The sequence below is a fragment of the Passer montanus genome, unplaced genomic scaffold, assembly GCF_014805655.1.
Source record: "Passer montanus isolate IOZ18808 unplaced genomic scaffold, ASM1480565v1 scaffold137, whole genome shotgun sequence".
NCBI classification, from domain to species: Eukaryota; Metazoa; Chordata; class Aves; order Passeriformes; family Passeridae; genus Passer; species Passer montanus.
The window spans coordinates 993,214-1,021,202 of NW_024360608.1; the positions used below are offsets into that span (position 1 = coordinate 993,214).

The window sequence follows — 27,989 nt, forward strand, 5'->3', positions numbered from 1 at the left end:
GATTGCTCCAACCCATCAATACATGCAGTTTTCTCCTCCAGTGTGGATCTTGTCAGCTTTCTGTCCCAGCCCAAGCAATGGGAGCACCACTGCTCCTCTTAGCCCTGACCCTATTCCCAGTTGCAGCTGCAGCAAGCCTGGAACCGTGAGACTCTCTCCTTTTGATTTTGGGGGGCTTGGTGGAAGGGCCTGTCCTTGAAGGGTGGTGCTGAGGGGCTGCACTCATTGGCACCCCAGAGCTGGATGGTGGGAGCCTGGCTCACAGGGAGGCTGAGCAGAAGCAGCTCCTGCAGAGCCCCGGGCATCGAGCACTGCAGTGCTGGCTTGTGCAGGAGCTGCACTGCACACACCACAAGGAGGCCACAGGAGTTCTGCCTCTGTGCATGCTGTGCTGGTGGGGTGAAGTCTGGTGTGAGGATGGAAGCCTAATGCCTCAGCCACTAAATTTTTGGCTTCTTTGGCTTCCTCACACAGCCTTGCTCTGTGTACTTGCAACTGGAGCATCGTGGACTGGGCAGCTCTGTCCTGGCTGGTGCCAGGGTGGTGACACAGAGAAATTGGGAGTTCTCTGAGCATATTCCTTCTTTCTTGTTTGAAAAGGAGCTTAAAAGTGCTGAACTTCCTCCAATGCAGTCCCCCAGACATTTCTCACCCTTGGTCTACCTCTTCGTGAAAGCAGCAGAGATGGATTCTGACCCATCCACCTCAGCCTCTGACTTGTTTTTTAACATGTTCTGCTCTCTTCTAGCCACTATATGGTGGTGTTCCCTGCTGTCATTCAGCAGTCCCAGGAGGAGAAGCTCTACATTCACTTCAGCTCCCTAACTGAGGCCGTCCACCTGGCTGTCACCTTGCAGACAAAAACCCAGAATCACACACTGCTGGAGCAGGATGTGGAGAAGCCAGGCACTTTTCAGAGCATCACCTTCCAGGTGAGTGTAGATGTGATTTGACAGGGGATGCTTTTACGTTCACGCAAGAGTGTGGCACTTCTTTGGGTACACTGTCCTTTTCCTTGCCATAGGTTCCAAACAGGCTAAGTATATTTCCCTACCAGTGCTAGACAAAATACAACAGTGCCCTGGAGTCTAAGACAGTAGGGCATCTTTTCTATGTATAAAAGGATTTTTATAGAAAAGAACAGATTTCTTTTGATCTGCATCAGCACATTGCATCCTACTTAAAGCATGGTGCTAAACATTTATTTTCAGTTTAATCAGTGTTTTGTCCCTAAAAGTGCTTGTATATCACAGCAGAAGTCAATGCATTGCAAACACATTCCTTTAATCCTTGTTTCCTCAGGAGCCTGCCCCTTCATCTCCAAGAGGACCATTCTGCTTTAAAGCTGCATCTGCATTGCCAGATGTAGCTGCAGCCTGCATAGACATTGAGCTTACTTTAATTTAGCTGTGATGGCATTGAACCCACAATGAACTGAATTTCACTGAGGCAAACTGGGTATTTCTGGAGTGGCTTGAGTTCCTGTCATTGCTAATTGCTCTAGTTAGCTTATCTAGACACTGACTACAGAACCTTTAGCTAGGTTTCTGGAGAGCCATGGAGGTGTGTGTGGTGCTGAGGCTCTACAAACTGCCCCTGTCTTCCTCAGCACTGCACAAAGTCACTGTGCCTATGCCCTGATTGCCCTGCAGACTCAGCAGAGTTCAGGGAGGGGCTGTAGTCACTTCTGGTTTTTACATCAACATGACAATGATTAACTAAGAGTGCCAGCCCTTAGGAGAGAGCAAGTCTTGGTTCTGGAAAGCCAAGGAAGTCTGTTTTGCTGTTAGCAAAAAATCAAAACCACCAAAAAAATCTTTCTCCTGCTGAGCTCAATCTCTGATGTTGAAACATCCTGTTTGCCTCATCAGTATCCCATCTCCCATTACTTCAGATCTGACTTTCCTATGGTTTATTTTGTTCCATACAACTCTCACATTTATGTTAAGTGAGAGAATGACATGTTGGTCAGCTCTCTATTAAGTTAAGTTCATGAATAAGGCAGTGACTGCTTCTCCCTAGAATCACAAGTGGGTTACAGAGTCATACTGAAGAATTTGGACTCTGAAGTTCCAGGAGTTTTTAACAGTGAGATGATGTCTTATGTCTGTGATAAGATGCAAAGTTTCTGATTAAATTTTTCCATTTCCTTGTGTCAATCAACCTAGGTGCCAGATCTCATGTTAATTCCTGATAAAACAGATGATTCTGAGACACAGGTAGGACATGTCTCTTGTCTGTCTCTCCTCTTACAAATTAGAGGGCTTCAGCCTCTCCTGTGCCTGAGCCATGTTAATGTTGGAGATGCAGGGTGGGAAAGATAGTAAAGAGGAAAAACATGACAAGCAGAAAGGCAAAGAAAAGGGAATGAAGCTGGACAACAAAAAGAAGACTATGACTGGGGAAAGGAGAGACTTAAATCACAGGAGATGAAAGGAGGAGGGGGACATTGGAGACTTTGGAAGGATGGGTGCCTCAGGCTCTCTTTCAAGCTCTTTGTAATTTGAGGTAATTTGTTTTTTTCTAACCTGACAGTCAGAGGAGGTGGCTTTTCTGCATGTCCTGATCCACAGTGGAGACAATCTGCTACTTGAGGGTGACAAAAAAGTTCTGGTCAAGCCCCAGAAGAATATAATTCTGATAGAGACAGACAAGGGCTTATACAAACCTGGAGAAACAGGTAAGGCAAGAAGGTGGCGTATGGAAATGGGAAGGGAAGGGTCAAGATAGCAGCCACACCTGGAGGGAAGATTTCACCAAGTGCAGCAAGATAAGGCTGTTGGAGATGGAAGGAAACAGATCTCTACTATCAAGTGTTTGTTGGAACAGTTTGAGCCAGGATGTTCCCCTCTAAGGTGTGCTACACCAAATTCGCAGCCCGCTGCTCCTGGGTGTTGTTTTGGTGCCGTATCTCTAGTGAGACCTGAAGGGAAAGCCAGGTCTCTCGAGGACACTGGACAGCCTTGAAGACTGTTGTTCATATTTGAGTAAAACCTAGAGTGTCAGTTCCAACCTGTAAAATTACAGAGTCCCCACAGTCTTCTCAATATGAATGGCCTGCAGACAGACCCCACTATAGACAAACCCACTGTTTACCCCAGCTTTGCAATCTCTCTAGGTAAAGGCAGTGGGGTTCTGCAGCACACAGCTGTGTATAAGCCTCCCAGACAAAGCCCTCTGGGGTGGGAGGTGCTGGGGAGGGCTGTTTGGGAAAAGACCTGAGCATCTCTGAGGTAAACAGAGACACGAATACTGGATCATGGAAAAGGAGAAGCAGGTTTGTACAAGGACATGATGCAGCCAGAATGCTTTACTATGTTTTTCTTTATACCTACAGTGAAATTTCGAATTGTGAACCTTGATGAGAACCTTAAGGTCATTAAAAATGAGGTGAGGATCACCTTGTGCCTTTCTAGAAGTAGGAGCTTCAGTATGAAACACGTTGAGAGGCTCATGAAAGAGATATCTTCCTTCATGTCTGTTAAACCACAAGAATAAATTAGCTTAGGAGGAAACCACTCATCCACTGATCCCTTGGAGAGAGACAGTGTAAACTGGCACAGAGGGAGGAGGAGATGTGCTGTGGGGTCTGGATGGGGCAGAAATTTCTGCTCAGGGACCCATGTCAGGCAGAATTCTTTTTACTGGTTCACATGGATGCTGTTTTACAAAACTGAGGTTGTGTTTCTCTTGTTTTTGCAGTATTCCCAGATATGGCTGCAGGTAAGTGACAAAGAAGTGACCAAAGGGACATATCTGTCTCTTCTACTGTGATCTTTCACTCCCAGAGTTGTGCCACAAATGTTAACTTCATGAAGATATGGTTATAGTTCAGGTTCAGCTGAAGGTTTTTCTATGTGGTCAGCTTCTACGTGGTCAGCACAGCTGCTTCTCTTTCCCATGGTGTTACGCTGTTGCCACTTCCCAGTGGCTTTACTGTTCCTGTCAGCCTCTGTAATTCCTAAGTTTACTAAAATAATACTGGAGGGAAGCAAAGGTATCTCCTGGCAATCTGGAGTCCTCTCTACTGGGTCAGGTTTAAGCCCTTGTAGTGCCTTCTTGTGCTTGAGTATGGCTGGATCTGCCAGGTACATGTGCCCAATGTGTCTTGTGGCTCTGCGTGTCCTTTCCCAAATAGGATCCAGAATACAACCGTATTGCTGAGTGGCTGAATGTAAAGGCAAATCATGGCATTGTGGATCTATCCTTCCCCCTGGCATCTGAAGCATCCCTTGGGAGATATACCATCTCAGTGCAGCAGGACATGGCTCAAAAAACCTTCAGTGTTGAGGAATATGGTGAGAGTCCAGCATCAGAGGGGTGGGAAAGCAGTGTGGGAAGCTGGAGGAGAGAGCAGGGTGATGCAGCTGTGTCCATCCCACCTTTTGCCTTGGGAGAACAACAAGGATGGACTGTTCTGTGTGCACACCTCACATGGGTTGGAGGTTTTGCAGCTGCACAGGGTACAAAGGAGAGGCTGTGGGCTGACGTCTTGCTCTACCTGCATCTGGGCCCTGTAATGAGCACATTTTGCTGAGCTAGGTGTGTCATCCACTGCAGTCAGCTGCTGTAATGGGAAGTGGAATCACGTCTTGGTCCCATTAATTTGCATTGGTAAAGGCAAAACCTTGTGCCATTTAAGTGCTTAAGCTTGCCTGAGCTGGAGTAGAAAGCAGTCCCATGTGCAATTGCAGCAGCAAGTACAGGGTGGTGTGGCTGGAGGGAGTAACTCCACTGCAGCATGGTGATGAAGAACTAGGGGACATCACTGTCTTTCCCTCATCTGGACTGCAGCTATAACACAACTTCTCTCAGTGTCCATATTCATCCATACTATCCATTGTTTTTTTCCCTCTTACATATCTTACTCTCTTTCATACAGTGCTGACAAAATTTGAGATTAAAATTGACCACCCTGCACATATCAGTACATCAGATGAGGAATTTCAGCTGGTTGTCTGTGGCAAGTGAGTACGTGATACCATTGTAGTCTCTGCCCTTTGACTCCACTGCCACCTCCAGGTTGCTCATGAAAAAGAAGTGGCCTTCCACTTGTCAGTATGATCTTTTTGTATTACCCTGTGTCTTGGGGAGACAGATCACACTCTAGAATGGGCTCCTTCTCACACCTGGTCACTTTCTGTGAGGCTGAAGGACACAAAAAATGCTGGATGTAGTGGGTGGAGAGGGATGCAAAATGATTTTAAAGGATGAGCTGAAGTTCCTGAGCAAACAAGGTACAAAGCAAAGCTCTCTGGGCTCCACTTCCCCTGATGAGGATGGGAGGTGTCCTATACCAATATTTCTGCTGACAGTCAGCAGACTGTCTTTTGGTGAATGTTACTCTCTTTTGACATAGGTACACTTATGGGAAGCCTGTTCAAGGGAAAGTAGAAATTACTGTTAGGACACTCTCCCAGGCCATGGAAGACAATTCTACAAGTTCTGCAGTTCAGAAGCAAAACAGCTGGGTAGGTGAACAAATAGGAGATCAAAAAGTGTCATGTGCTGGAAATGTGTTTCTGCCCCCTTAACCTGCCTCAATGCACCCCAGATGGGCACCAACCTATTCAGTTTGGTGTCTTCCCAGTGCTGGACATGGTCACACCACTGATTCCTCTTCCCATAACCCTGTTGCTTGAATTAGTGCTCTAGCTGTGCATTCCTGACTCCGTGCTTTGGGAGAAGGTGTAAGTCATGGGAAGCAGGGGTGCCTGGAACCTTTTCCAAGGGTCTGTATCACATTGTGTGGAGTCAGATCTGCCCATCAGGTGGGGCTATTCAGATCACTGGTCTATTCAGCCCTGTGACCACTGCCACCAATAAGCAGGCTATTGGAGCATCACATGGATTGTGGATCCATGCCATATTCCTTGCTCTACCCCTGCACAATGAGTCATCTTAAGCTTGCTGGTATCTGGTCTGAAATTATGTCTATTGCTGGTTACATTTTCTTCTCATCTGTGTCCATTATTTTTTGTGGTTATGCTTTGCATTTTTTTTTCCCCACGGGTTTCAGATGCATGGGTTTTGGCCTGAGAGTCACAGGAAAATATTTCTAAATGTCAGACCAGACAGCAATGAGCCAGAATATAAAAATCTTGCTGGATCTCTGCATCTTTTAAAATGCACTCCAGCTGGAAGGCTGTGCAGTCTTAGCTGTGCAAAACATCAGCTGAATGCCAGCTCCACATGGCATGTAAGAGGCCCTGAAAGGTTCTGAGGAGCATTTCACAGGCATGGCTAGAAACACTGGATATACCCAGGTTCTGCCTCAATAACTGGCAAAGCTCTTGCCATGTGTACCTGGCAGGATGCCTGTGTTTAATATGGCCATGTCACAGGAATGGTCTTGTCTGGAAAGATACACTGTCAGGCTTTATTCATCAGGGCCATAGCATTTCAGGGAGACCTTTAGCTCACATAATGAAACTCATGCTCTCTCAGCTACAGGATTTGGGCTGAATCCAGACTCCCGAGAGTCTCTGTGACATCATTAACTCTTATGTGATTTGCCTTAAATATTTTTTTTTATTTTTGACACTTTTTTGGTGATTGTTTAATCCAAGTATATTGATTTTCTTTTCTGCCTAAGGTATCCATGATGGGTTTCTGTGGTTAGGATTTGGGAGCTTTCCTCTATTTCAAAAATATCTGGAAATCCTTCTTTAGGATTGCCTGGCATCTATGGAACAGTTTGTCTTCCTCCACACCACACTCTTTCTCTCTGTTTTCCTCTTTCTGCAGACAAATAAGGATGGCTGTGCTACTTTCACAATGAAGACAGAAGCTCTGGAAATAAATGAAGCTAACAGCTACGTAACTGCAGGAGGAAAAATAGTGGAAAATGGAACAGGTACTGGATAATATGTGGATCATTCACTTTTTCACAGGCAACAGTTTTGGTTTTGGTTTTTATGTGGCAGCGGAATTTCTTTTGAAAAAGTAACTTGAAAGTTCCCAAATCTTCTGCCATGGCAATAGTCTCTAGTACCTCTTCCATCTGTTTTCACCAGATTTCCTGATCCTCTCCGCCATTCACCTTCCTTCACGTGTATGTAACTTCATAGTGATTGCCTGGACACCAGGGTGTTCCTCAGCCAGTTGCAAAGTGCTGGACTGTTTATAACTAAACAGTCATCTAATTTCCCTTTATCTTCAAAAAACATAAACAAATAAATATGTAAATAAATACTTACAGGCTGTGATGCATTATGTCATGAAGCAGGAAGCCCAGAAAGCTTGATGGAATCATATCCTAGAAGAATGTATTTTGTCTCCTAAATTTAGAGCTTGTAGATGTCATAGGTAGTGCTGAAGTACGTTTTTTACTTCTGCTTCCCTGAGAGCATGGCTTCAGATTCAACAGATTTTTCACCTCCCCATCCAGGAGCCCATTCTGTGGAAACAGCTCTAATTCCTGTTGCGACGATAATGAAATCTGTACAGTTTGTCAACCTCCATCCATTCTACAAACGAGGGATACCATACACAGGGAAGGTAACATTCATGATCCCTTCTCTGCTCAGAATGCACCACAAATGAAACCTTTTGTAGGAAGAAAGGAACAGTCTCCAGGAAAGTCAATGCTGCTCTGCTGGCACCCAGAAACTAGGAGTGAAGCCTCCTGTAGAAGACATTTTTTTCTCCCCATCCTAGCATAGCATATTTCCTGGACTGGAATTCTGGGGCCAGCTGCAGTTTCTGGAGGCTTTCCCAGGAGCATCTCCTGAAACTAATCTGTGCATATGGGATGGGGGTGGCGTCAGCAGGCACGTAACATTCCCTTTGGATGAAAGCTCATGGTAACTTTGCAGAAATCTCTAGAGCCTTGCATATCAGTTCACTGGCACTCATTTCTAACTCAGGTCCCCTGGGTGATGCTAGGACTGCTGTCCTGGGGCTAGAAACACTTTCACCTAGGCCAGTACTGACCCCAGCATGGAGGGCAAGGAACAGCAAGAGTTAAGTTGTTGGGGACAAATCTCTTTCTGATATCAAAGATCCTGTAGCATTGTCCAAGAAACACCTCAGGATCTTAGGAATTCACCTTTTCCCCCAATAGAGATGTCTCATTTGCCTGTAGTCCTATTTTGTTCCAGTCCTGAACAGCTTCAAATTGTTGGTTTCATGTATTTATTGGACTTTTATTTGTATTCTTACATATGGTCTGCAAGCTAGAAGGGCTGAGGGTACCCAGTGATAGAAGCAATTAATATTAAGCACTGGCAGTGCCTCAGAGTCTGGCACAACAGGGTATTAACTTCCTCCCCTTCCCCACAGATGTTCTTTCACAGTGCAGAGTCTCCCCTCAGAAATGAAACAGTCCATCTAATAGTTGATGTCAATGATGAGGAGACACAGCTGTCACTCCTCACAGATGACAAGGGGGAAGCTCACTTCACACTAGATACCACCAGTTGGAACAGCACGATGGTTTCTCTGAGGGTGAGTATCAGCTGCTGAAAATCTTTTGTCTGGTGTGGGGTGAATCCCATGAAAAGATAAAACAGGAAAAATGAGATTGTGGTCAAATCTACTAGGCTTAGATTTTTGCTAAAACTTTGTAAGAGGAAATCTCATAAGAGACTTTGATGTTTCAACAAATCATTTTAGATGTGCAGTCTGCCATCAGCTCAGGTGATAACAGAATTTCAGCAGGTGTACAAATTCCTTTGCATCACTTGGTGCTAACTGCATTGCCACCTTGTGTTTATGTGCTCGGAAGGCCACCTACCGCCCTCCAAGTGACAACAGTTCATTTTCTGGTGACATTGAAGGAGAGGACCTCCACTGGCTGAAACCTTTCTACTCTGAGAGCGACAGCTTCCTTGAGATCAAGGCCAAGGATGACGTGATGTCCTGTGGTCAACAGCAGGAAGTGCAGGTGGATTATATCCTTTCCCAGAATAAACTCAGCTCTGAAGAAGACCACATTGATTTCTACTACTTGGTGAGCACAGAAGACACCTGATTCTCAGGGCAAGGTTATGCTTACTGGCATTTTACCCTTTTCTCACAGCACAGAGATACTCACAGGAAAGGTAAAGCTACTCCTAGACAGTCAGTTTGTGACTCTGTTCTGCCCAAACCTGTGTCTGCTTTCCAGGTCCTGGACCTGCTCCTAGCCCCCAGCTGCATTGCTTTGTTATCCATGTCTGGACTTAAGCTTGGGTGATAGATGCCTGCCATTTGCCCTACTTTCTCTTATGTCCACATGGATGGCAGTGGCTGGCTGGCCTAAACTCTGCCCAGAAGGTGTGCCCTGGATGTCTGTCTGTGTCTGGGGCAATCTGTCTGAGAACTAAGAGGCAATCTCTGGGGCAGCTGACATTCCCTCACCTGTATCTTTGCAGGGAAGAGCTTGAGAGGCCCTTGCACAGGGCCTTGATGCACACCAGAGATAAGCAATAGTATTTTAATGAAGTCCACTTTCAAGAAAGTGAGTCAAAGCAAGGGTGTGACTAAAGCTTAGCTGAGAGGTTATGACTGTCTTGGTTACTGAACTGGACTCACTCGTACAATCAAAAAGTACTGGATCCTGGTAATGCAAAGATCAGAGTTCTCTGGGTCTTAAGAGCAGCTGCCCATAGCTTCAGAGGTATCTCTGGCTTTGCAAGCAGGCCCACCTTCTCATGGCCTAACCAACACCTCTCAAGTCCTACCCAGCCACACCATCAGCATCTCTGCTGCAGAACTCTGGAAATCATATCCTGCCACAAGAACTTAGGGGGCACCATTTGTTAGATGTCATTTTCTCTTCCTGTGTTGTTTTCACACTCTCCTCATACTCTTGGAATTCAGACCCTTGAATGGTGCTTCTCTTTGTTCTTCAGGTGATAGCAAAAGGCAAGATCCTTTTCAGCAGAGAGAAGAAGGTGCCAATTACGCAGCATGAGAGTGAGTAAAAACATGAGAAGTTAAGTGTCTCATAACATACTCCAGAAAACTGACCACTCTCCAGTGATTCTGTCTCTAGGTTTTATTCTTGTCCACAGGTGGGAAATATTGAACTGAGTTCTTAGTGGTGATCCTTCTCCTAAGACCAACACAATCTCCTCTCAATTCAGTGTCTTTCTAGCCAACTGTCCTCCTTCTGTCTTGTCTAATTGATCTAACATCCAGTCTTATGACTTTGCTGCCAACTTGTACCTTTGGAGAAGATATAAGTCAAAGAAATGGTATGCTTGGTTTATTGTTAAGTTGTGACATTGTCTGTGTGGGGCATTCTTATCTGTAAGGTAAAAATTATTAAGTCCCTCTTTTGATTCTTAATGTGTGTTCCACTCCAATTAGTTGATTTGTTTGGATTTGTCCCTCTCTTCCTCGCTGCTGTCTAGCGCAGATCTGCAGGGCTCCTTCTCATTGACTCTGCCTGTTGGCAATGACTTCCTGCCTGACATCAAGCTTCTGGTGTATGCAGTCTTCTCGGATGGAGAGGTTGTGGCTGATGTGGAGCAGTTTGAAGTAGAAAAATGCTTTAGCCATAAGGTGAGCAGAAATCACACAAGGAGTGTGATAGCATCATTGATGTGCTCTGATGTACTGTAGTTCCTGGTTTTGTTTTATCCTTGTCCAAATGATGTAAGCTGGATATATGCAAACCCAGATGCCCAGTATTTTGGGTGGGAAACAAGACAGGTAACCTCCTTCTCCCTGAATTCCTAGTCCTGCTCTCCACAACACCTGCTGGCAAGCTTTGCTCAAGGAGTAAACCCGGACCCCTTGAACCCTTTTTCCCCCCATTCCCTGTTACTGATTTGGGAACACACTGTCATTCATACGCTCCCTAAGAAGGAAAAGGAACCTGTCTGCTCAGCTCCCTGTGGTAGTTCTGGATCAGAGGGTGATGGATGTTTGATGGTAGAGGAATTCTGGCTAGGGCTGTGTGTACTGCAGCCCCTGTAACCTTCCCAATGGATTTCCAGGATGGCCTGATTCAGCACCTCATTCCCCTTCCCTACCTTATTCAAATCTTTCCCTCTGCAACCCAGACATATAAGAGTCACAGGGTCCCACTCTCCAAGGCTAAGTCACCAGACCTTGTCTTCTTTTGCAGGTGGCACTGGAATTCTCACACAAGGAGGACGTCCCAGGATCACAAGTCAAACTGAACCTCAAGGCTGCTCCAGGGTCCTTGTGCTCTGTGCGAGCTGTTGACAAGAGTGTCCTCCTGAAGAGGAACCAAACCCTAACAGCAGACAGTGTGAGTGCAGCCTGCTGTGTCCAGCCCCCTAAGGTTGCCTGCCTTCTGCCTCCATGCACGGGTGGCAGGAAGCCCACAGGACATCCCAGGACAGCTGCAGTGTTAGGTGGCTGCCCTGCCATGCCTCTTCTTTGGCCTCTTCTGAGCAGTTATGGGATGATCTTGCTGCTCATCCTCAGCTCTGTGCTGTGAGCCTCTGCCTGAAGGGTGGTGGATGCTTCATGGCACTGCAGGGGGAGGCAGAGAGAGCTGCTTCAAGGAGATGCTGGTGCTTTCTACTTGGAGGGAGAGTGCTTAGGGGCCTCCCTCACATCCACATCTCTGCTCCACCATCTTCCACCAACCAGTGAGGTTAAGCCTTTAAAATGGAATTTTGCCCTGGCAGGGTCCTCCTATCCCTCTGCTCCAACCACTGCTGAGTTACAACCATGTGACAGATCAGTGGCTCTGATCAGGAGCAGTTCTTTAGAAAACAAGAGCACCCAGAGCACCCAGTGGCTGGTGAAAGTATCTTGTCAGCACCCAGGTGGGTTCTGACAATCAGAAGGGTTGGAGGCACCTATCTTAAAGCAGGTGTGTGTTTCAGAGGAATTAATTTAACACTTGGAGCAAAAATACTGCAAAACCTGAAAAATCCTAACATAAATCCACAATGTGTACCAGAGATAAAACAGGTGCATGCCTCATGCAAAATTGCAAGTTAAATTATAGCAGTACAGTGTGTTACAAAGAAGCCTCACCAAATCCAGGGGCATGCACTACACCTGTTGATAGGGCCCACAGTATGATCTGGTGGTCCATTTCATAGGGATGCTGTCCTAGTGCAGAGCAGTTGCATCATCTGCTAACAGGTGTTTAAAGTAATAATCTTCAAATACATAGGTCAGATGTGCCAATGGCTTGTGTTTAAACTGAAGCATTTATATCCTAATTTTGCACCCTAGCGTTGAACTGTCTTGCAGCCCAAAAGCTGCTTGTCTACGTGCACTGCTTGGATGTATGTCCTTTAGTATATATTATCCTATATATGTGCTTTATATTATGTCCTTTGGTGTAAGCTGGGTCAGTGCCAACTTCCTCAACTGCAAAGCTCTTCAATATGGAATAAAGGGCAGCAACCCAAACGTTCAACCCATAGACGTGCTCGTTGGCCAGTTCTGTTTGAAGGCTTGTGCTTTTCCATTGCAGTTGTATGAGGAATTCTTCAAGGACAGCTTCACGGTTGGAGGACGAGGCTTGCCTTACCGCCTGGAAGACTTTGAGGCATACCCTTGCCTGCCCCGGCAGCCCAGACCCCACAAAAAGGCTAGGATGGGTGCACCGTGGTACCAAAGTGAGGCTGATGTCTACAACCTGTTTAAGGTGAGTGCCTACACCTCCTCTAAACTTTGCCTGAGCTAGTGAGTTCCAGTATGCCATCCTGAATGCCTACAAGAAGTCATCTGTTCCTTGCTGTCTGCTCTAGCCACGCTCATTTGGGGACTATGGGGAAAGCTGAGTAAGCATAGTACAAACCACCTGATAAGAAAAAGATAGTGTGAAAATGAACAAATTTACTTCAGGCTCCCATAACTACAAAGGGGGAGTGGCAAGAATACAGCAGTAATACTGAGCACCTCACCATACTCTGACCAATCACCACTTGGCTATTATTGTATTTACAAACTGCTTTACTCTGTGTTTTATTGAGCATCTCCTTACTTATCCTCAAGCAGTTTAAATCAAAGGAAGTCTTTCACAGTTTGGCTTTATAGCTAACTGTCAAGATAAACAACTAAATAAACTGATATGCTAACAAGCATGATAGCCAGAAAAGTGTTAAAATGTCTGCTAACTGAAATGGAAGAAGTGCAGAGTGCTGCTTCTGGCAGAATGCTCTTTAATAAAACATATGCAAGTTGAAGCACCTCAAAATAGAAGAGGGTAACAACACACTGAAAACAACCTAAAATGTAGACTGAATTGCATGGGTTTCTTAAGTTGACAGAACTCTACCATGCAAATACAGACCCTGATTCTCTTCAAAAGGCATGTTACTGTGCTGTCTCCTAGATGATTATTCCTTAGACTATGTGTCATTGCTAGGGTTGGGCATATTAAATGCACATCTAGTTGAAATCTTGTATGAGAAATAATAGTTGGTCCCAGTATTCCTCAGAAACTGGTTTTGATTCCTCATGCACTGGTCAGAATCTGAACCACAAGGTTATGCATATAGGTGTAAAGAAGCAGCATTTAAAGTGTTGCACCACTGGCCACCAGCTCCCATTTGATACCCATGATCACAAGATAGTTTCAACATTCCTCGTTCCCTTTTATTTATCAATGATTTACTGTCTGTACTATTTTCCCAGAAACTGCGCATGAAAATATTTACCAACACTAGAATCAAGAAGCCTGTTTCCTGTGTGCTTCCAGACTTTCGTAAAAAGATATATTTAAGAAAACTCTCTATTGTTGGTAAGGAACAGACATGTCCAACTTCTTGAGTGAAGGGTCTTCCCTCTCCCAGTTCTGGCCAGCCTGCAGCTGAGACAACTGAGCCCCATCCTGCTGTGTTTCTTGTTTGTGTATAACAGCAACAAAGCTTGTGTCCATTTCAATGGACCTGATTTACAAATCACAGGTAGAAGCTCAAATCTCCATTCTTTCTTGGTGTCCCTGTGTTCACTGTTTTTCATATGGAATGTAGTGTTCTCTCTGCCAGCACTTTCACAGATTACTTAAAGGAGTGTGACTCCATTTCATCGTGCTGTCTCCTGCTGGATCCAGACCAAATTTGGATCCGTCAGACTGAGCCTTGGGCTAAACTCTATACAACTGTCTTCCTAAAGCTCTGTTCCCCAATATACCCACACTGTGTCAGATTCTCATTGAAACACCAGCCCTGTCCACTCACATTCTGTGTCACAAAACATTTGCGGTTTGTGTTAGATTGCCTGTGAATGAAGAGCCAGTTTCACCAGTAGCTATATATGCTGTTTTCTGAGGTTTCACTTGCTCTCTACCAGGCAGCCAAGCTCCCCATGCTGAAACTAAACCTCACTCTGATGACAAGGAGAAGCCAAAAACACGGACGCTTTTCCCAGAGACCTGGATTTGGGATTTGGTCTCTGTCGGGTGGGTAACAGCCTCTGCCTTCCTTCCCCAGGGATACTCCTGGAGTATTCTGACTGCTTTTAAGCAAGTCCTCCTCTTCTGCTTCCTGCTGCAGGGGTGATGGACAAGCGTCTCTCCAAGTTGCTGTACCTGATACCATCACAGAATGGAATGCCAACACCTTCTGTGTAGCCGATACTGGCTTTGGTTTCTCGCCTCTGACCTCTCTTAGGGTCTTCCAGCCATTCTTTATCGATGTATCACTGCCATACTCTGTGATCCAAGGAGAGACTTTCAGGCTAAAAGCCACTGTCTTCAACTACCTCAAGGACTGCATCCAGGTGAGTTCCTCCAAGTGAGTTTCCCCAATTACATGGCCTCTGTTAAAACAAAATCTTGAGCCCAAAGACAAGCTGTGAGTTCCTCAGGAGCCCTTGATGCTGGTATGTGGGCCATAAAACACAACCTCACAACTTTATGACCCAGGGCATTTGCTGCTTGGTGCAGTGCCTCTTACTAACACTAACCCAATGTGTGCCTGTACATCCAACCATGCTCAGGTCCACACCACCCTCATGGAGATCCCAGAACTACAGGTGGATGCCTGTCCAAGCTGCCAGTTCACCAGCTGCCTCTGTACCAACGAAGCACAAACCTTTGCGTGGAACGTGACAGCAACCAGGCTGGGTGAGTCAGGGCAGAGGGAAGTGTGGCAGCCCCTGGGAGGAGGGGTGGAATTTGCCCACGTTTGCAAATCTAATTTGGATCTAATGCTCTACATACTGCTGTCTACTGGAAGTGCTCAGCAATGTGTCCCTGTGCTCCCTGCAGGCAGAGTGAATGTCACCGTGAGCAGTGTGGCAGAAGAGTCACACAGTCTGTGTGGTAACAGGATTGCTGTGACACCTTTGCAAGGAGAGAGAGACACAGTGATAAAATCTCTGCTTGTGAAGGTTGGTCACATCTTAGGGTGGAGAACCCCTAGGGACAGGGGTTTGTGCCCTGGGGCAGTCAGCAAGATACTGAGAGGAAGTTTAGCCCCTTCTTGGACATCAGACAAACTTGCTAAGGGGAGGGTGACTTCCTTTCTTGTCCTCCCTACCTGAACTACTCTTTCTCCATCTGCAGCCAGGTGGTGTCCTACAAGAGAAGACCCAAAATGCCTTTCTCTGTCCTGCAGGTAGGGGACAAAAATTCCTGACTGTCATTGATCATGAGACCAGGAGGGAAGGGACAGGGTTACTGCAAATACCCAGAAGGTGTCGGGGCGGTGGGGGGGTGGCACCATCCTGCCTGGGAGAACAACCACTATAATTTGTCCTTGTCAATCTTTTACCTGACAAAATTTCCTGTATTGAGGCATTTGTTTGCAAGTCTTGGCTCCTGTGACTTGATGTCACATTTTGCTTCACCTGGGCCTCCTTGGATGCTACGCTTGTATGAATGGCTTCTTCTATGGGATAAATGTCTGGGTTCTACCTTCCTCAGATAACACCATCTCTGAAGAGTTCTCCCTGACTCTGCCTACAGAAGTGCTGGAGGGATCTGCCCGAGTCACGTTCTCTGTGATTGGTGAGAAAGGCTTTCCCTGCTCTTGGGTCTGTAGTGAGAAGAATACGCACAAAACTTTGGCCTTATTCATGCATTGACCCAGCTCCTAATGAGATCATTTGTAAGGGGTGTGATGTTGGCCTCAGAAACGCTGATCAATTAATCTTTTAAATGAACCAAAACTATGCCTGCATAGTTCCACCAGTTTGTCTCTAATTTCTTGATACCCACTCAGGAATGACATCTCTCTTTACCTTTCTTCAGACACCCTCAAGCTTCCTTTCCTCCTCCCAGAACAATGATGGCTTTCCTTTCTGTGCTGGGCTAATGTAGGAAGGGTCACCAGAAATCTCAGTCATGTTCAGGCAGGGACTGGGTCTTCTCTATGATCCCAGCAGAGCCTAGGGAAGGCAGCAGTCCTTTTGTTTTAAACTGCTTAGTGTCTGTGCTTTTCCTTGCTCATGTCTCTCCTCTCAAATGAAAGGTGACATCATGGGTCCAGCACTCCAAAATTTAGACCAACTGCTAAGCATGCCCTTTGGCTGTGGTGAACAAAACATGGTCCAGTTTGCACCAAACATCTTCATTCTCCAGTACCTGAACAAGACTAAACAACTGAACCGAGAAATTAAGGATAAAGCACTGAAATTTCTGACAACAGGTAAGCATTGTCCGTCTTCCTTCTGCTGCAAAATGAAGCTGCTAGAAATCAAGACTGTGGGGCACAGATCTGGTGGGGAGCTGAAGAGCAGGAGTGGCAGCTACTACCAGAGCTGTGACAAAGGAAGGTATCACAGAGGAAAGGGAAATGTCTCATGGAAAGAAAAGTTTCTGAAGAAAGCACAACATGTCACTGCTGGTAATTGAGGTACTAAGTCAAATTTTTTGAGAAAGATGTAGGTAATTAGTGATTTCCATCATTATGTGATGCCTGTTTGTTCCCTTATCAGTCTAAGGCTGACAGAAGCACTTTGTGAAAAGACAGCATCAGCTGCTATTACATGGAATAAAGAGTAGCCCTTAGGACTAAATAAGAATTCAGTAGCTTAATGTTTCCCTGTGTTTTAGAAAACATATTTTGGGGTCACGTCAATTCTCTCCAGTATAATCTGAATTTAATATAGTGCCAGTGTTCGTGTCTCATGTTGTAATGTGCCTCATATTTTAGCCTGCCAGTCTCCTTGTTTGGACAGGATTTGACTCCTTTTATTTCCCCCTATTTCTCTGGTACTGAAGGCACGTACTAAGAACATGTACATGTATTTGGGAGAGTGGGGTCTACCCAAGAGAATGGTGGTGGCAGAGAGGAAAGACAAAGGGTAAACGCTAAGACTGTGAGGAGGGTGGAGGGAGAGCAAACAAATGCAGACAGAATTCTGCCATTAGAGCTCAAAGGCATGGCCTTGTTGCTTCCTGTACATCCCATAAAAAGTGCTTTGTTGAGTCCCAACAGGAGTAGGAGAAGTGCTGAAAAGCAATTAGTGTTTCCTTTGTGTTCCCTCTAGGAAAAGCCTTCCTCCTCACTCCTACCACTCTTTTTGTTCACAGCAAAGCCCCTGAGGGCTCCCTGGCACATGGGGAGCTATGAGGTGGCTGAGCATGTCACTCTTCTGCAAAGCAGCAGGGCAGGAAGCTACAGCACCTGCTCCAAACAGCTCCAGTGGTGCAGAGCTGCACGGCCACTTCAGCAGTGCTGTGCAGCTGCTTCTTGTCACACTGATGCTGTGGGGTGCATGGAATAAAGAGTAGCCTTTGGGAGTAAATAAGAGTTCAGTAGCTTAATGTTTCCCTGTGTTTTAGAAAACATATTTTGGGGTCACGTCAATTCTCTCCAGTATAATCTGAATTTAATATAGTGCCAGTGTTTGTGTCTCATGTTGCAATGTGCCTCATATTTCAGCCTGCCTTTAGGCCCCCCTGGGGTTGGTGTCCTTGTCTCAGCAGCTCTGACTGTAAGACCTGGTGAAGCCTCTTGCTGTGAAGCCATCTTCCCATGGCTAGGATGCAGTCTGAGATGCTGCAGGTGCTCACAATGTGCCGCGTTCTGTTATCACAGGGTACCAGCGTCAGCTGCTCTACAAACACGACGATGGCTCCTACAGTGCCTTTGGGAAAGGTGATGAGCAGGGCAACACGTGGTGAGTGACCAAAATTGCTGTTGTCACCCTAAACCTGTCCTCCTTGCTGGTTCATCTCCTGGATGTGACATGGGATTCCTCTGTTCTCTGCTCACAGGCTGACAGCTTTTGTAGCCAGGTCCTTTGGGCAGGCCAGCTCTCACATTTACATCGACAAGGACCATGTGCACAGCGCTCTGCGCTGGCTGCAGAAGCACCAGGTGCCCAGTGGCTGCTTCCAGAGTGTGGGGAAGCTCTTCAACAATGACCTGAAGGTATGGCTGCCAGACATGGGAGTGGGAGCAGGAGGAACATTGTGAGACACCGGCTTGCTTCCTCAGGCTTTCCCACTGTGAACAGTGGCACAAAGCAGTGTCCCCACACCCTAGCATAATTAAGGCATCCTTCCAGAGCTGAATGAAAAATGTGGCCTAAACCAGCAGTCATTTCCTCTGTGTGAGGTTTTAGACTCTGCTAGGCTTTCTTAATTTTCACTCTAGCCAAAAGACAACACAGCTAATTGTGCCAAGGCACTACAAGGGCAGAGGGAAATGAGAAACGTTTTTATATTTTAGTGCTTCTCTAGAATACCCCAGCTGGATTCTCCCTCTTCTCATATCTTACAGTGCACAATACCCTATGTGCTCTAATACAGGATTGTCTGAAGACACAGTTGTCCCTCCACTGCCCCAAAAATATGACTCCTTTTGGAGCTTGGCATCCCCCAAATGATCCATGCAGTGCAGCTGGAAATGCACCAAACTCTCAGTGAACATGCCCTAGAGCTTAGGTACTCAGCAATGTGTGTACAGTATGGCAATACTTGGGTTCATTGCCTTTGTAAAGGTGCAAATAATCCACACAGGTCAGATTACAAAACTGCCCACATTAAATCCAAAGCAAATTTCTGAAAGAAAACAGGCTGCTACATTCACAGAGCAAATGGTTACACATTTTTTCCTAAAATTTGGATGCAGTACAAAATAAAACCAGAGTGTGCATGAAGACTGTTCATCCCTGTCTGACTGTCATTGATTCCCACCTTGAGCTTTCTATCTGAACAGAACTTTTTGGAATAGGCTTTGCATCTCCACCTGGCTTACACTTGCAAAGTTTCTTCTAGTCAGTGTGAATAACACTATTTAGCATCTTAGCCCAATTTCTCCCTCTCATTTTAGATGTATTCTTGTCTCATACCTGAGGATGTAAGCAGAACATCCCCAAGAATGAATGTCCCCTGAGATGAAAAGCAGCTCCTGAAAGCCTGTTAAACACATATTAACCTGTGGTTTCTCAAAGTCAGATGACCTATATGTAAACTTGCATAACTTCTTCTTTATGATGCAAATCCTGCATCATAAAAACTTTATTCAAGTGTACAGTGGTAACATATTTAATGAGATAAATTGCTTTACAGTTTGCTTCATGCCTTTCTATGAGAAGGGATGTCTAGGCTGAGAGTGCCTTCAACAGCAACCTTTCAGCAAGTGAGACTGGAGGGGTTTCTAGTCCAGGAATGCCTAGAAGGACGTTGCTGTGCTCTCTCAGATGCAGTTTTTGGGGCTATGCAATGACAGGCAAGCAGTGGTTGGGTTTGCCCTTTTCTGAGGACTGTCTGTGTGCTTGCAGGGTGGTGTGGATGATACAATCTCATTAACAGCCTATATTGCTGCTGCACTGCTGGAGCTCCGTCTGGAGAGGAATGTAAGTCACACCTGAACTCCTGCAGGGCTTGGGAGCATGCTCCACCATTCCTTCCTCCCCTGGTTGGGGGCTTGAGGGAGTACCCAGCTTGAGCTGGTGAAAGGTTCTGTCATTCCCACAATAACAGGAAAAGTTTATCTTGGTGAGGAGTTCTTAATATTAAATGGCCTGTTTTGCAGCAAAGCAGAGCACTTGCTTTTCCCAGCTCATCTCAAGGGAAACAATTGTGTCTGAAAATAACAAAGGGTTTGCAGGGAGAGGCAATGGTTTTCATTAACCTGATCAACAGAAGAGAAAAACCCCCTACTTTTCAGGTATGCACTGTCCCTCCTCCCCCAGATAAAAGCAGTGATCTTCAAGACAAGTGTAGACTGTTCTAGAAAAAAAGAAATTATATTCCAGGCTTAATGGTACAGTTCTAAAAACATCATACCCTTCAGGATCAGACACCCACAGCATGTGTCTCTGTCAGTTCTGAGCCAGCATGTTACCAGATGCTTCCTACAGCTGGATTCTCCAGTGTATTAGCAATCTTCTATATCCCAATGATAAGTCCAGCACACCTTTGCTTTCAACTCACAGTCAGTGATGCTTGGACCACTCTATCTCACACTTCACAGTCCTGGGAGAGATGTTAGCACTGAAATACATCAAGGATGTGTCTGGGATTGATGTTCACAACAACATGGTGTTTGGTCAGAGGAAATTCACTTGGTTTGGTTTCCTTTTTCAGGACACTATGCTGGAAAATGCTTTACATTGCCTCAAGAAGGTAACACTTGATGAGACAAGCCTTTATGTCAAGGCTTTGTTGGCTTATGTCTTTACACTGAGTAAGGACACAGAGATGAGAAAGCAGCTCCTGGATATGGTACAGAAGGAAACTGGTAGGTTGTTGCTTTGGGGTCCTAGTGATCATGACTGTGTTCAAGGTCTGATAGCTGCAGCATTTACTTGCAGTATTCTAGGTGATTTAGCTATTCACAAATACAGTTTTGTGTCAGAAAAACGTAATTTATTCATCTCTAGTTTTCTCAGACCCAGGAAACAATTTCTAATCAAAAGCAGCAGAGGTTATCCATGCTTAATCTGTGTCATTAAAATGCTTATTTGTGTCATGGTGTTCCTGTCATTCTTCAGCAATTCATACATAGCACAAGAGATCTTGCAGAGCAAATTTGTTTTACCATGTGTGTTCAGCTACTGGTCAGGACATTTACTTGAAAAATTCAGACCTTTTGACTGCTTCCCCATTGCTGCTTTACTCAGCTCAGTGCTCTTGGGTGGGTGGACCTTTACTGCTGTACTGCTGAGCTTGGTTCTTCTTTTTGTCTCATTGGCTTGGGGAAAAAAATAGACTTCTGTCCTGAGTGAGAATGCCGGGTTGGATGTTCAAAGCACCTAAACCTATGGTTAAATATTTGGTAATATTACCTAAGTGAGTAAGTGAGTTCTTCCCCACATTTGCTTGTCTGGCAGTGTGGTGAACTACATTGAGGGCTGAAAAATAACATATTAAAAAAAAAAAAGGGAGAGAGGATTTTTCAGCCTGACCAGCTACCAGCACTGAATGTTGCTCACTGCATAGCCACTTGAACTGCCAGCTGGAACAGGAAGGAGTAGAATTGCACACATTCAGTGCAGTACTTGTTCAGAGCTGCCTCTGTGATAATACACATGGAAGAAGCAAAATACCTTCCATTGTGATAAACACAATGAAGGTTCTCCATAGAGGACCTTAGCTAAATTCTGAAGTCTTGAGGCTGGTATTATGCAAACAAGTGATTTGGTGATTCTCCTTTCAAAAGTGAAGGTTTCTTTCTGAAAACTGATTTTGAATGTAAAAGCATTTCAGGTTTTCACACTTGTACCTTTGCAGAAGATTCCTACACAACTAAGCCTGGCACAATTAAGTTAAATTCTTATGTTAGTCCCCTACTACCACTACAGCAAAATATTCAACTGGACTCAGATGTATCCAGTGCTTGTGAGCTTGGACCTGAAGTGGGAGCCCAGCTCTTGCTTAAATTGCCCTTCACTATGCACTGCATAGTGAGGATGCCAGAAAAGTAAGTCAGGTAGTCTTTCTCCTCCAGTAGCCTGACAGCAATTTGCCCTCGAAGACTGAGCAGTTCTTGCACAATAGGTACAAGTGACTGGAAATGAGTCCAAAAGCTTTTCAGCACAGGGGGTCCTGTTACTCCATGCTAGGCAAATGCAGAAACAGCAAAAACACTGAAGCTTGGAGACTGAACATACAGGGATCTACACTTCTTCTCTTCCACATATTTCTTCCCCTATCAGCACAGCTACTGACATCACAATCTGCTGATGAAAAGTCTTCTTCCATGATTGAGACAGTAGCCTACATTGTCCTGGCTCACGTCTCCAAACCAGACTTGTCAGTCAATGAAGCCTCGGTGAGCAAGCTTGTGCGCTGGCTCAGTGCACAAAGAAATGCCTTTGGAGGATTTGCTTCCACACAGGTAACAAACCAGGGAAAGTCATGGAGGAAAGAGTTGTTGTGCCTGGCGTGATGTGTACATCTCTCACGTGCATGTTACTCTAGACCCATCCTTTCCAGACAAAAATATATGAGCCCTGTTTGGGAAAGGGAGTGTCATGGGGAAACACTTCTCTGTGTAGTGTAACTGGGATTACCCAGGGTCTCTGGCACTGTTAAGCCCAGAGCTCACAAGCTGCCTGTTCCAGGTAACAGAAATTATCCTTCTGCCTGTGGCATAGACCCTACCTATGCACTTAGCGGGACAGAGCCTGCCTGTGTCAGAGTGTGAATCAGGGCCATGAGGACTGTAGTTCTCTCTGCAGTCCCTGAACTGCTGTGCTGGGTCTTGTCCTGCATGGCCCCTTAGTGAAGTGACAATGACTCTCCCTCCAGGACACGGTTGTCAGCCTGCAGGCCCTCGCTCAGTATGCAGCCCTGATTCCTCAGGAGATCAGAGATGTCAAGGTGGCAGTGAAAGGAAAGGGGGCTTCTCCCCTGGAGTTCCATGTGCACAGGAACAACAAGCTGGTCCTGCATCAGGCATCTCTCCTTGCAGACACAGGGATCTACAGAGTGCAAGCGACGGGCAGTGGCTGCGTCTACGTCCAGGTGCGTACGCGTGAGGCACAGAGCTCTCAGGTTTTGCCTCTGACTGCTGAAGGGAGGCTTGTCTTTAAGTACTATAGCCTCAAGTTCTGAGTAGGATTTTGTCTTCTGGGCAGAATCATGTCAAACTTGAAGGTACTCAGGTGTACTTTGTTGACAGGGTTTCATGTAACCATCTCTGTTATCTCCTCAGAAATGTCTCAGCTTTGCTTTCCTACCCTACAGAGGCATGTCATTATTAAGAGACCAGTAGCTCTGAAGTCAGGAGTAATGAGACACAGAAGAGTAGATGCTTTGATTTTGAATGTGTGTTGTTGATATCACTGCTTCAGGAACTGGACACTATATCTTCTGACACAAAATTCTTTGGGTATTTTTCACATGCAGAGATGACAAGTGATGTGGTACCACGGTCTTCTTATTCCAGTACACCAACAAACACAACTGGTCCATCAGGAAGATACATCTTATTTTTCTGGTAGTTTTGATAGTTGTTCACTTGTGAGCCATTCATCCAGCAACTTAAGTCACGCCCTTTGGTGAAAACCTTTTCTGCTGGGTCACTTCCATTCAGATGATGTCCACAGAGAATCTGCAAGCAGTGTTTAGTCAAGGGGACACAAGAATTATTAATTGTTAATGCACGTAGGAGGTAACTCGAACCATACTGCCTGGCTACACTTGCATACAGTCAATGAGCATAAGACATTTGATGAGCACAGGCAGGTGGAGGAAGATTGGCTTATGGTGCTCTTTGGATGACTGTGATCATCCTGCCTGCTGAGTTGTCTTCTTCCAATTTTTTGTTATTCTTTTTTAAGGGAGTATAATTGTTCTACCAGTATTTTTCCCTTGAGACCTAGAGCTACTGATTATCAGCATGTCAAGCATTAACAGCTACAGTTCTTTCTCCTTGTGGGGCAGTGTTTTAGCTAATGAGCTTCCTTGAACCTTAACAGATATTTATTTTTTATGAGACTGAATGAGACCTTGAATCACAGATAGCTGAGTCTCCAAGTTTTGGGTTGCATTTGACAGGTGTAGCTGATGCAATGTGCTTAACAGCACATCTCTGAACAGAAAGTGCATCTGAGTCCAAGTGTGTTAGCCACCAATCCGTTAAAGCTGGATGCACAGGTGGTGCTTTACTCAGGGAAACTCTGGGGCACTTCACAGAGATGTTTTCTTCCCCACCAGACTACTTTGTACTATAACATCCCACCACCAAGAATAGAAGAGGTCTTTCTCCTGGATGTGGAAACAGTGCCAAGAGAATGTGATGGTGTCAGGAAAGAGTTTGACATCCATGTGTCTGTCAGGTATGAGATCCCTTGAGGTTCTTTCTTCAGTGGTAAAAAGTATGAACCCAGTTGTATGACTAGAACCCCATGAAAGCCTCCTGTCTGTAGAATCACAGACACAGGATGACTCTTCTTCTCCATAGATCCCAAGGAGACTGTTAACTGAGAATTAAGGCCTGGAGAAGCTTGGCAGTGCACTGGTAGTGTCTTGCACAACCACAGCAACCATCTCAGGCAGCTCAGCAGTCCCAGAGCACCAGCAGCTGAGCTCCCATGTTGGGAACACTTGGCATCCTGGGCTGAACCAGCCCTGAGGTGCACCCCCCTGCAGTGTGAACCACTGCTGGAACTAGACAGCAGAAACTCCAGTCCCTCTCCATATTTCACTTGCCTGCATCTGTCTAGAATGAGAGTCTTGATCCATATTCTTCATGCCATTTGTCCTTACTGAAAGAGAATGATAGCAACATTTCCACTCAGCCTGTAACAGCAAAGGTAATTTCTACCTTGGAGAGGGCAACAGGAAGCCATATTATTTCCACAATAACCACAACACATTTGCTGCACAATCTCTGTCCAGATTGAGTAAGTAGATGGGGACCACTTTTTGTACCTTTGTCTTACCAGTTAGACATACTGCTGAGCTTTCATATCACTGTAGAGCAGGGCAAAGTTTCGAAGTGTCAATTAGTATCTCCTAGAAATGCTGTGCTGCCTTCCACGTCTAACATGCTTCTCTCCTGACCCCCTTCAGATATGTAGGAGACCGTGGGACAAGTAACATGGCCCTGGTGGAGGTGGAGATGCTGTCAGGGTTCATTCCTGTTCAGAGCTCTGTGAAAGAGGTAAGACTGTTCCTCTGGCTTTCCTTGAGGATATCAAAATCTATTTTCCAGAGGTAGCTCAGTCAGAAATATCCAAACATTTAAGAAGTGTTGGAGAATAGTAATTACAAGTGCAGATATAACAGGCTATTTCACAAGGAAACTTTCCACTTGCACAAGTGGTTGTACAGTTTTTCATGTCCACAGTGAGGATTGTATACACAGGAAGAGGTCAGAGACAAGATAAAAAAGCACCTAGCTAGAATCACCTGGGGTGCATTGGGCCCCTTTGCACTTACCAGTGCCATTTTTAGGAGTATTCCATAAAGTGGTGTTGAATCCCATAGTGTTGTTCAATGAAATGCTCCAGTGTTCCACACAATAGCTAGGAAGATCTGACATAGCCTGGTACTAACCAGTTTTCCCTTTGCTACCAGTGGTGACAGTAGGAATATGGCCCAAGAACACTTGTACCAAAACTGAAAAATATTTTCTAAGGCTTGATGTGCTCTCAGCAATCTCAATGCCAAGGAAGGCAAACCTGACTAGTCCTCAGGCTAGGCTAAATGCTTTTGTCAACAGTGGTTCATGTACAAATACCAAACCTGGTGTGAAACAGGGAAGCCCAATAAGCTGATGTTGACCAAGCTTATCTCTTGCCTTCCTATACAGCTGGAGAAGGTCCCCCTTGTGAAAAAGACAGAGATAAAACCAGACAAAATCACAATCTACCTGGAGGAGGTAAGAGGAAGACCACAGGGAACTGCCCATTCAAGTAGTAGCAACTGAAGTACTTTGCATGGGGACTTTTGCAGATTAGAAGTACAAATCTCTAGGCTGGCCAAGCAGGCTAAACTTTATTACAGAAGAAGAAGAGGGTGGAGGAACCTGGAAAGATAGAAAAAAACCCCTCTGATGCAGAAGGAGTAAAGTTAGTATATGTAGGTGATTTTTGAGATGATCAGTGCAGTTCTGCTCACTTCCATTCGTCTCTCCAGCTGGGGGAGAGTTCTCTGAAGCTTAACATCTCAGTGGAACAAGATATTGAAGTTCAGAATCTGAAAGCTGCAACAGTGCACGTCTATGACTACTATAAGCCAGGTGAGATTTCACTGACATTGGTGTAAAGTAACTATTGTACCCCCCACCCAGACATAATTATGTGACCCTGTGACCCTAATTCTCTTTAACATCCTTGTTCCAGTGCATGTCCTCCTGCAACTTCAAACTTGGGTTTCCTCTAGAAAACTTCAATATTCAAGTAGCAGTTGCTTAGAAGAGTTCTTGAGACAAGCCTGCCTGGCACTAGGATTATGTTGTGTGGTGTTCTGTGTTCCACGACTGTGTTTGTTTTCTTCCTCTAGCTTCAATCTAGAAGACTTCTCTGACAATTTGCCATGAGTTCTCCAGCTTTTTAGCTCTCTTGAGAATACTTAGGCATTTATTGAAAATCAGTATTACGTAGTGCTACCCTGATCCACTAGAAGGCAGAATTTAGTTGTATGTATTTCATGTATAGTATAATAATCCTGCCATCCATTGTGTCCTGCCATGTCTCAGAGGATAAAAGGAAAATAATTTGTTACCCTTTAAAGCTCTAAATGAATTATTAGCACAGAGAAGAGAGATTGTGATGATATTTTGAGTCTCTCCGATTATTCTGTGCTCAGTATGAGACAAAACAGCAGATGGAACATTAAAAGTTATTTTAAAAAAAATGAGAACAAAATGGAAAAACTGCCACTGGAGATTTCAAAAACAGCACTATGTGTCATATACTAAATTCCATTCCTGTTCCCCCTTTCACCATGGCAAGAAAAGGACACTTTTTAATCCAGCTATTACAGAGCTAAATATTGACACCTAATATGTTCTCTCTCCGCTATTTCATCCTGTACAAGAATTTTTGTGCTTAGTACATACAATTTAAAGAGTGTTATCTGACATGAAAATGCTAATTATCTCTAAATAAACCAGCCTAGCAGGGCATGCTGTGGAAAATTTTTATTTACAAAAATATGTCCTTGCATTAGAAGGTATCACAGTGCACAAGGTGATCTTTTACAGCTGTATAAGATACATGTTGTGGGGACAGACTGCTGGCCTGACCCACTAGAGACATTTCTTTGTTCCTGCATTCACAGTCTGAGGAGTGAAAAATTTAGGTAGTGGGGTTTAGCACTACCCTGCTCTGCAGTCCTGCAGCTCACCACCCTGTCCCTCTTGTTTCTACAGATGACCACTCAGCAAGAGAATATGCTTTCCCCTGCAGTTCAGGTCAGTGTTAACAGGCTCCCAGATGGGACCGGGCACAGACTGGTGGTGAGCAGGTAAAGCATCCCACCTCTGCTCTGCATTTTACCTGTCATGTGATGTAGAGCCTTCTGGGACTGCAGGTTGAATTGGGATCTACTTACTAGTTGTGGGCAATTTCTAGCCCAGGTATTAATCTCAATGAAGACTAAGGCTTGAGCATACCATGGAAGGTTAAAATGATCTCTTTTTATTTCATTTCCATGCAGTCCTCACAGCATCCCAAATCCAAGTACAACTGAAATGCCTATGTCAATGCCTGTGTTGCAACTCATCCCATAAGATCTCTTAGTCCGCAGACCCCTTCCTAAAATTTCATCAGGCACTTTGTCTTTTCTCTTTCTTTCCACAGATGCCTCAAAGCAGGTTTCCTCCTAGTATGCTCTGACTCTGCAGCCGGAGTTTTCTGCCTGCATAGGGAAAACTTCATTGCTCCAGCTCTCCTCTTCCCTGCTGTGTTGGGAACACCCTGTTTCCTTTGTGCTAAGTTTATATGTGAAAACTGGTTTAATACACACTAGTTTGGGAACAGGTGAAATAAAGTATGTGGAACCTGGAAAGAAGGTAGTGACTTGACAGTTGATGAAGACTTCAGTGCATGAAAAAGAGGGAAACACTGTGCATGTTGTGTTACATACTTTGCATTTGGTCACCATAGTGATTTAAATCTTTCTCCTCCCCAAGTCCCATCTCTGAGCTCCCTTTTCAATTCAATTAACTCAATAGTTGATCTGCAACCAAACTCCACACTAAAAAAAACCC

The 27,989-nt window shown here is 45.1% G+C and overlaps 1 protein-coding gene across 3 annotated transcripts; it reads left to right on the plus strand.

The window, feature by feature from the left end:
• LOC120497755 (alpha-2-macroglobulin-like protein 1) lies at nt 1–27,960 on the plus strand. Of its 3 annotated transcripts, none has more exons than XM_039699646.1 (37): nt 1–145; nt 749–932; nt 2,169–2,219; nt 2,536–2,680; nt 3,338–3,390; nt 3,703–3,723; nt 4,139–4,298; nt 4,883–4,967; nt 5,360–5,471; nt 6,748–6,856; nt 7,391–7,500; nt 8,284–8,448; nt 8,729–8,953; nt 9,837–9,900; nt 10,346–10,491; nt 11,060–11,206; nt 12,395–12,568; nt 13,561–13,666; nt 14,218–14,326; nt 14,421–14,646; nt 14,866–14,992; nt 15,137–15,258; nt 15,434–15,485; nt 15,794–15,877; nt 16,341–16,517; nt 17,913–17,994; nt 18,092–18,248; nt 19,603–19,677; nt 20,411–20,564; nt 21,982–22,163; nt 22,577–22,792; nt 23,987–24,108; nt 24,845–24,935; nt 25,587–25,655; nt 25,913–26,015; nt 27,150–27,244; nt 27,580–27,960. In XM_039699646.1, the coding sequence occupies exons 1-36, from the start codon at nt 78–80 to the stop codon at nt 27,200–27,202; spliced, it is 4,326 nt and encodes a 1,441-aa protein (XP_039555580.1). In that variant the 5' UTR covers nt 1–77; the 3' UTR covers nt 27,203–27,244; nt 27,580–27,960. The 3 variants fall into 3 exon arrangements, with proteins under 3 accessions (XP_039555580.1, XP_039555579.1, XP_039555578.1); XM_039699645.1 differs by having other exon boundaries at nt 27,150–27,191; nt 27,580–27,959; XM_039699644.1 differs by lacking the exons at nt 27,150–27,244; nt 27,580–27,960 and adding an exon at nt 26,119–26,798.
• The last annotated feature ends 29 nt before the right edge of the window (nt 27,961–27,989 follow it).

What these genes read in the sequence shown, in the direction of transcription:
- LOC120497755 (XM_039699644.1), top strand. Translation starts at nt 78, where the DNA reads ATGGGAGCACCACTGCTCCTCTTAGCCCTGACCCTATTCCCAGTTGCA. An exon ending in TGCCTTTCTCTGTCCTGCAG is followed by an intron (nt 15,486 to 15,793) that starts GTAGGGGACAAA and finishes TACCTTCCTCAG; the next exon opens with ATAACACCATCTCTGAAGAG. An exon ending in TATGGTACAGAAGGAAACTG is followed by an intron (nt 20,565 to 21,981) that starts GTAGGTTGTTGC and finishes TTCCCCTATCAG; the next exon opens with CACAGCTACTGACATCACAA.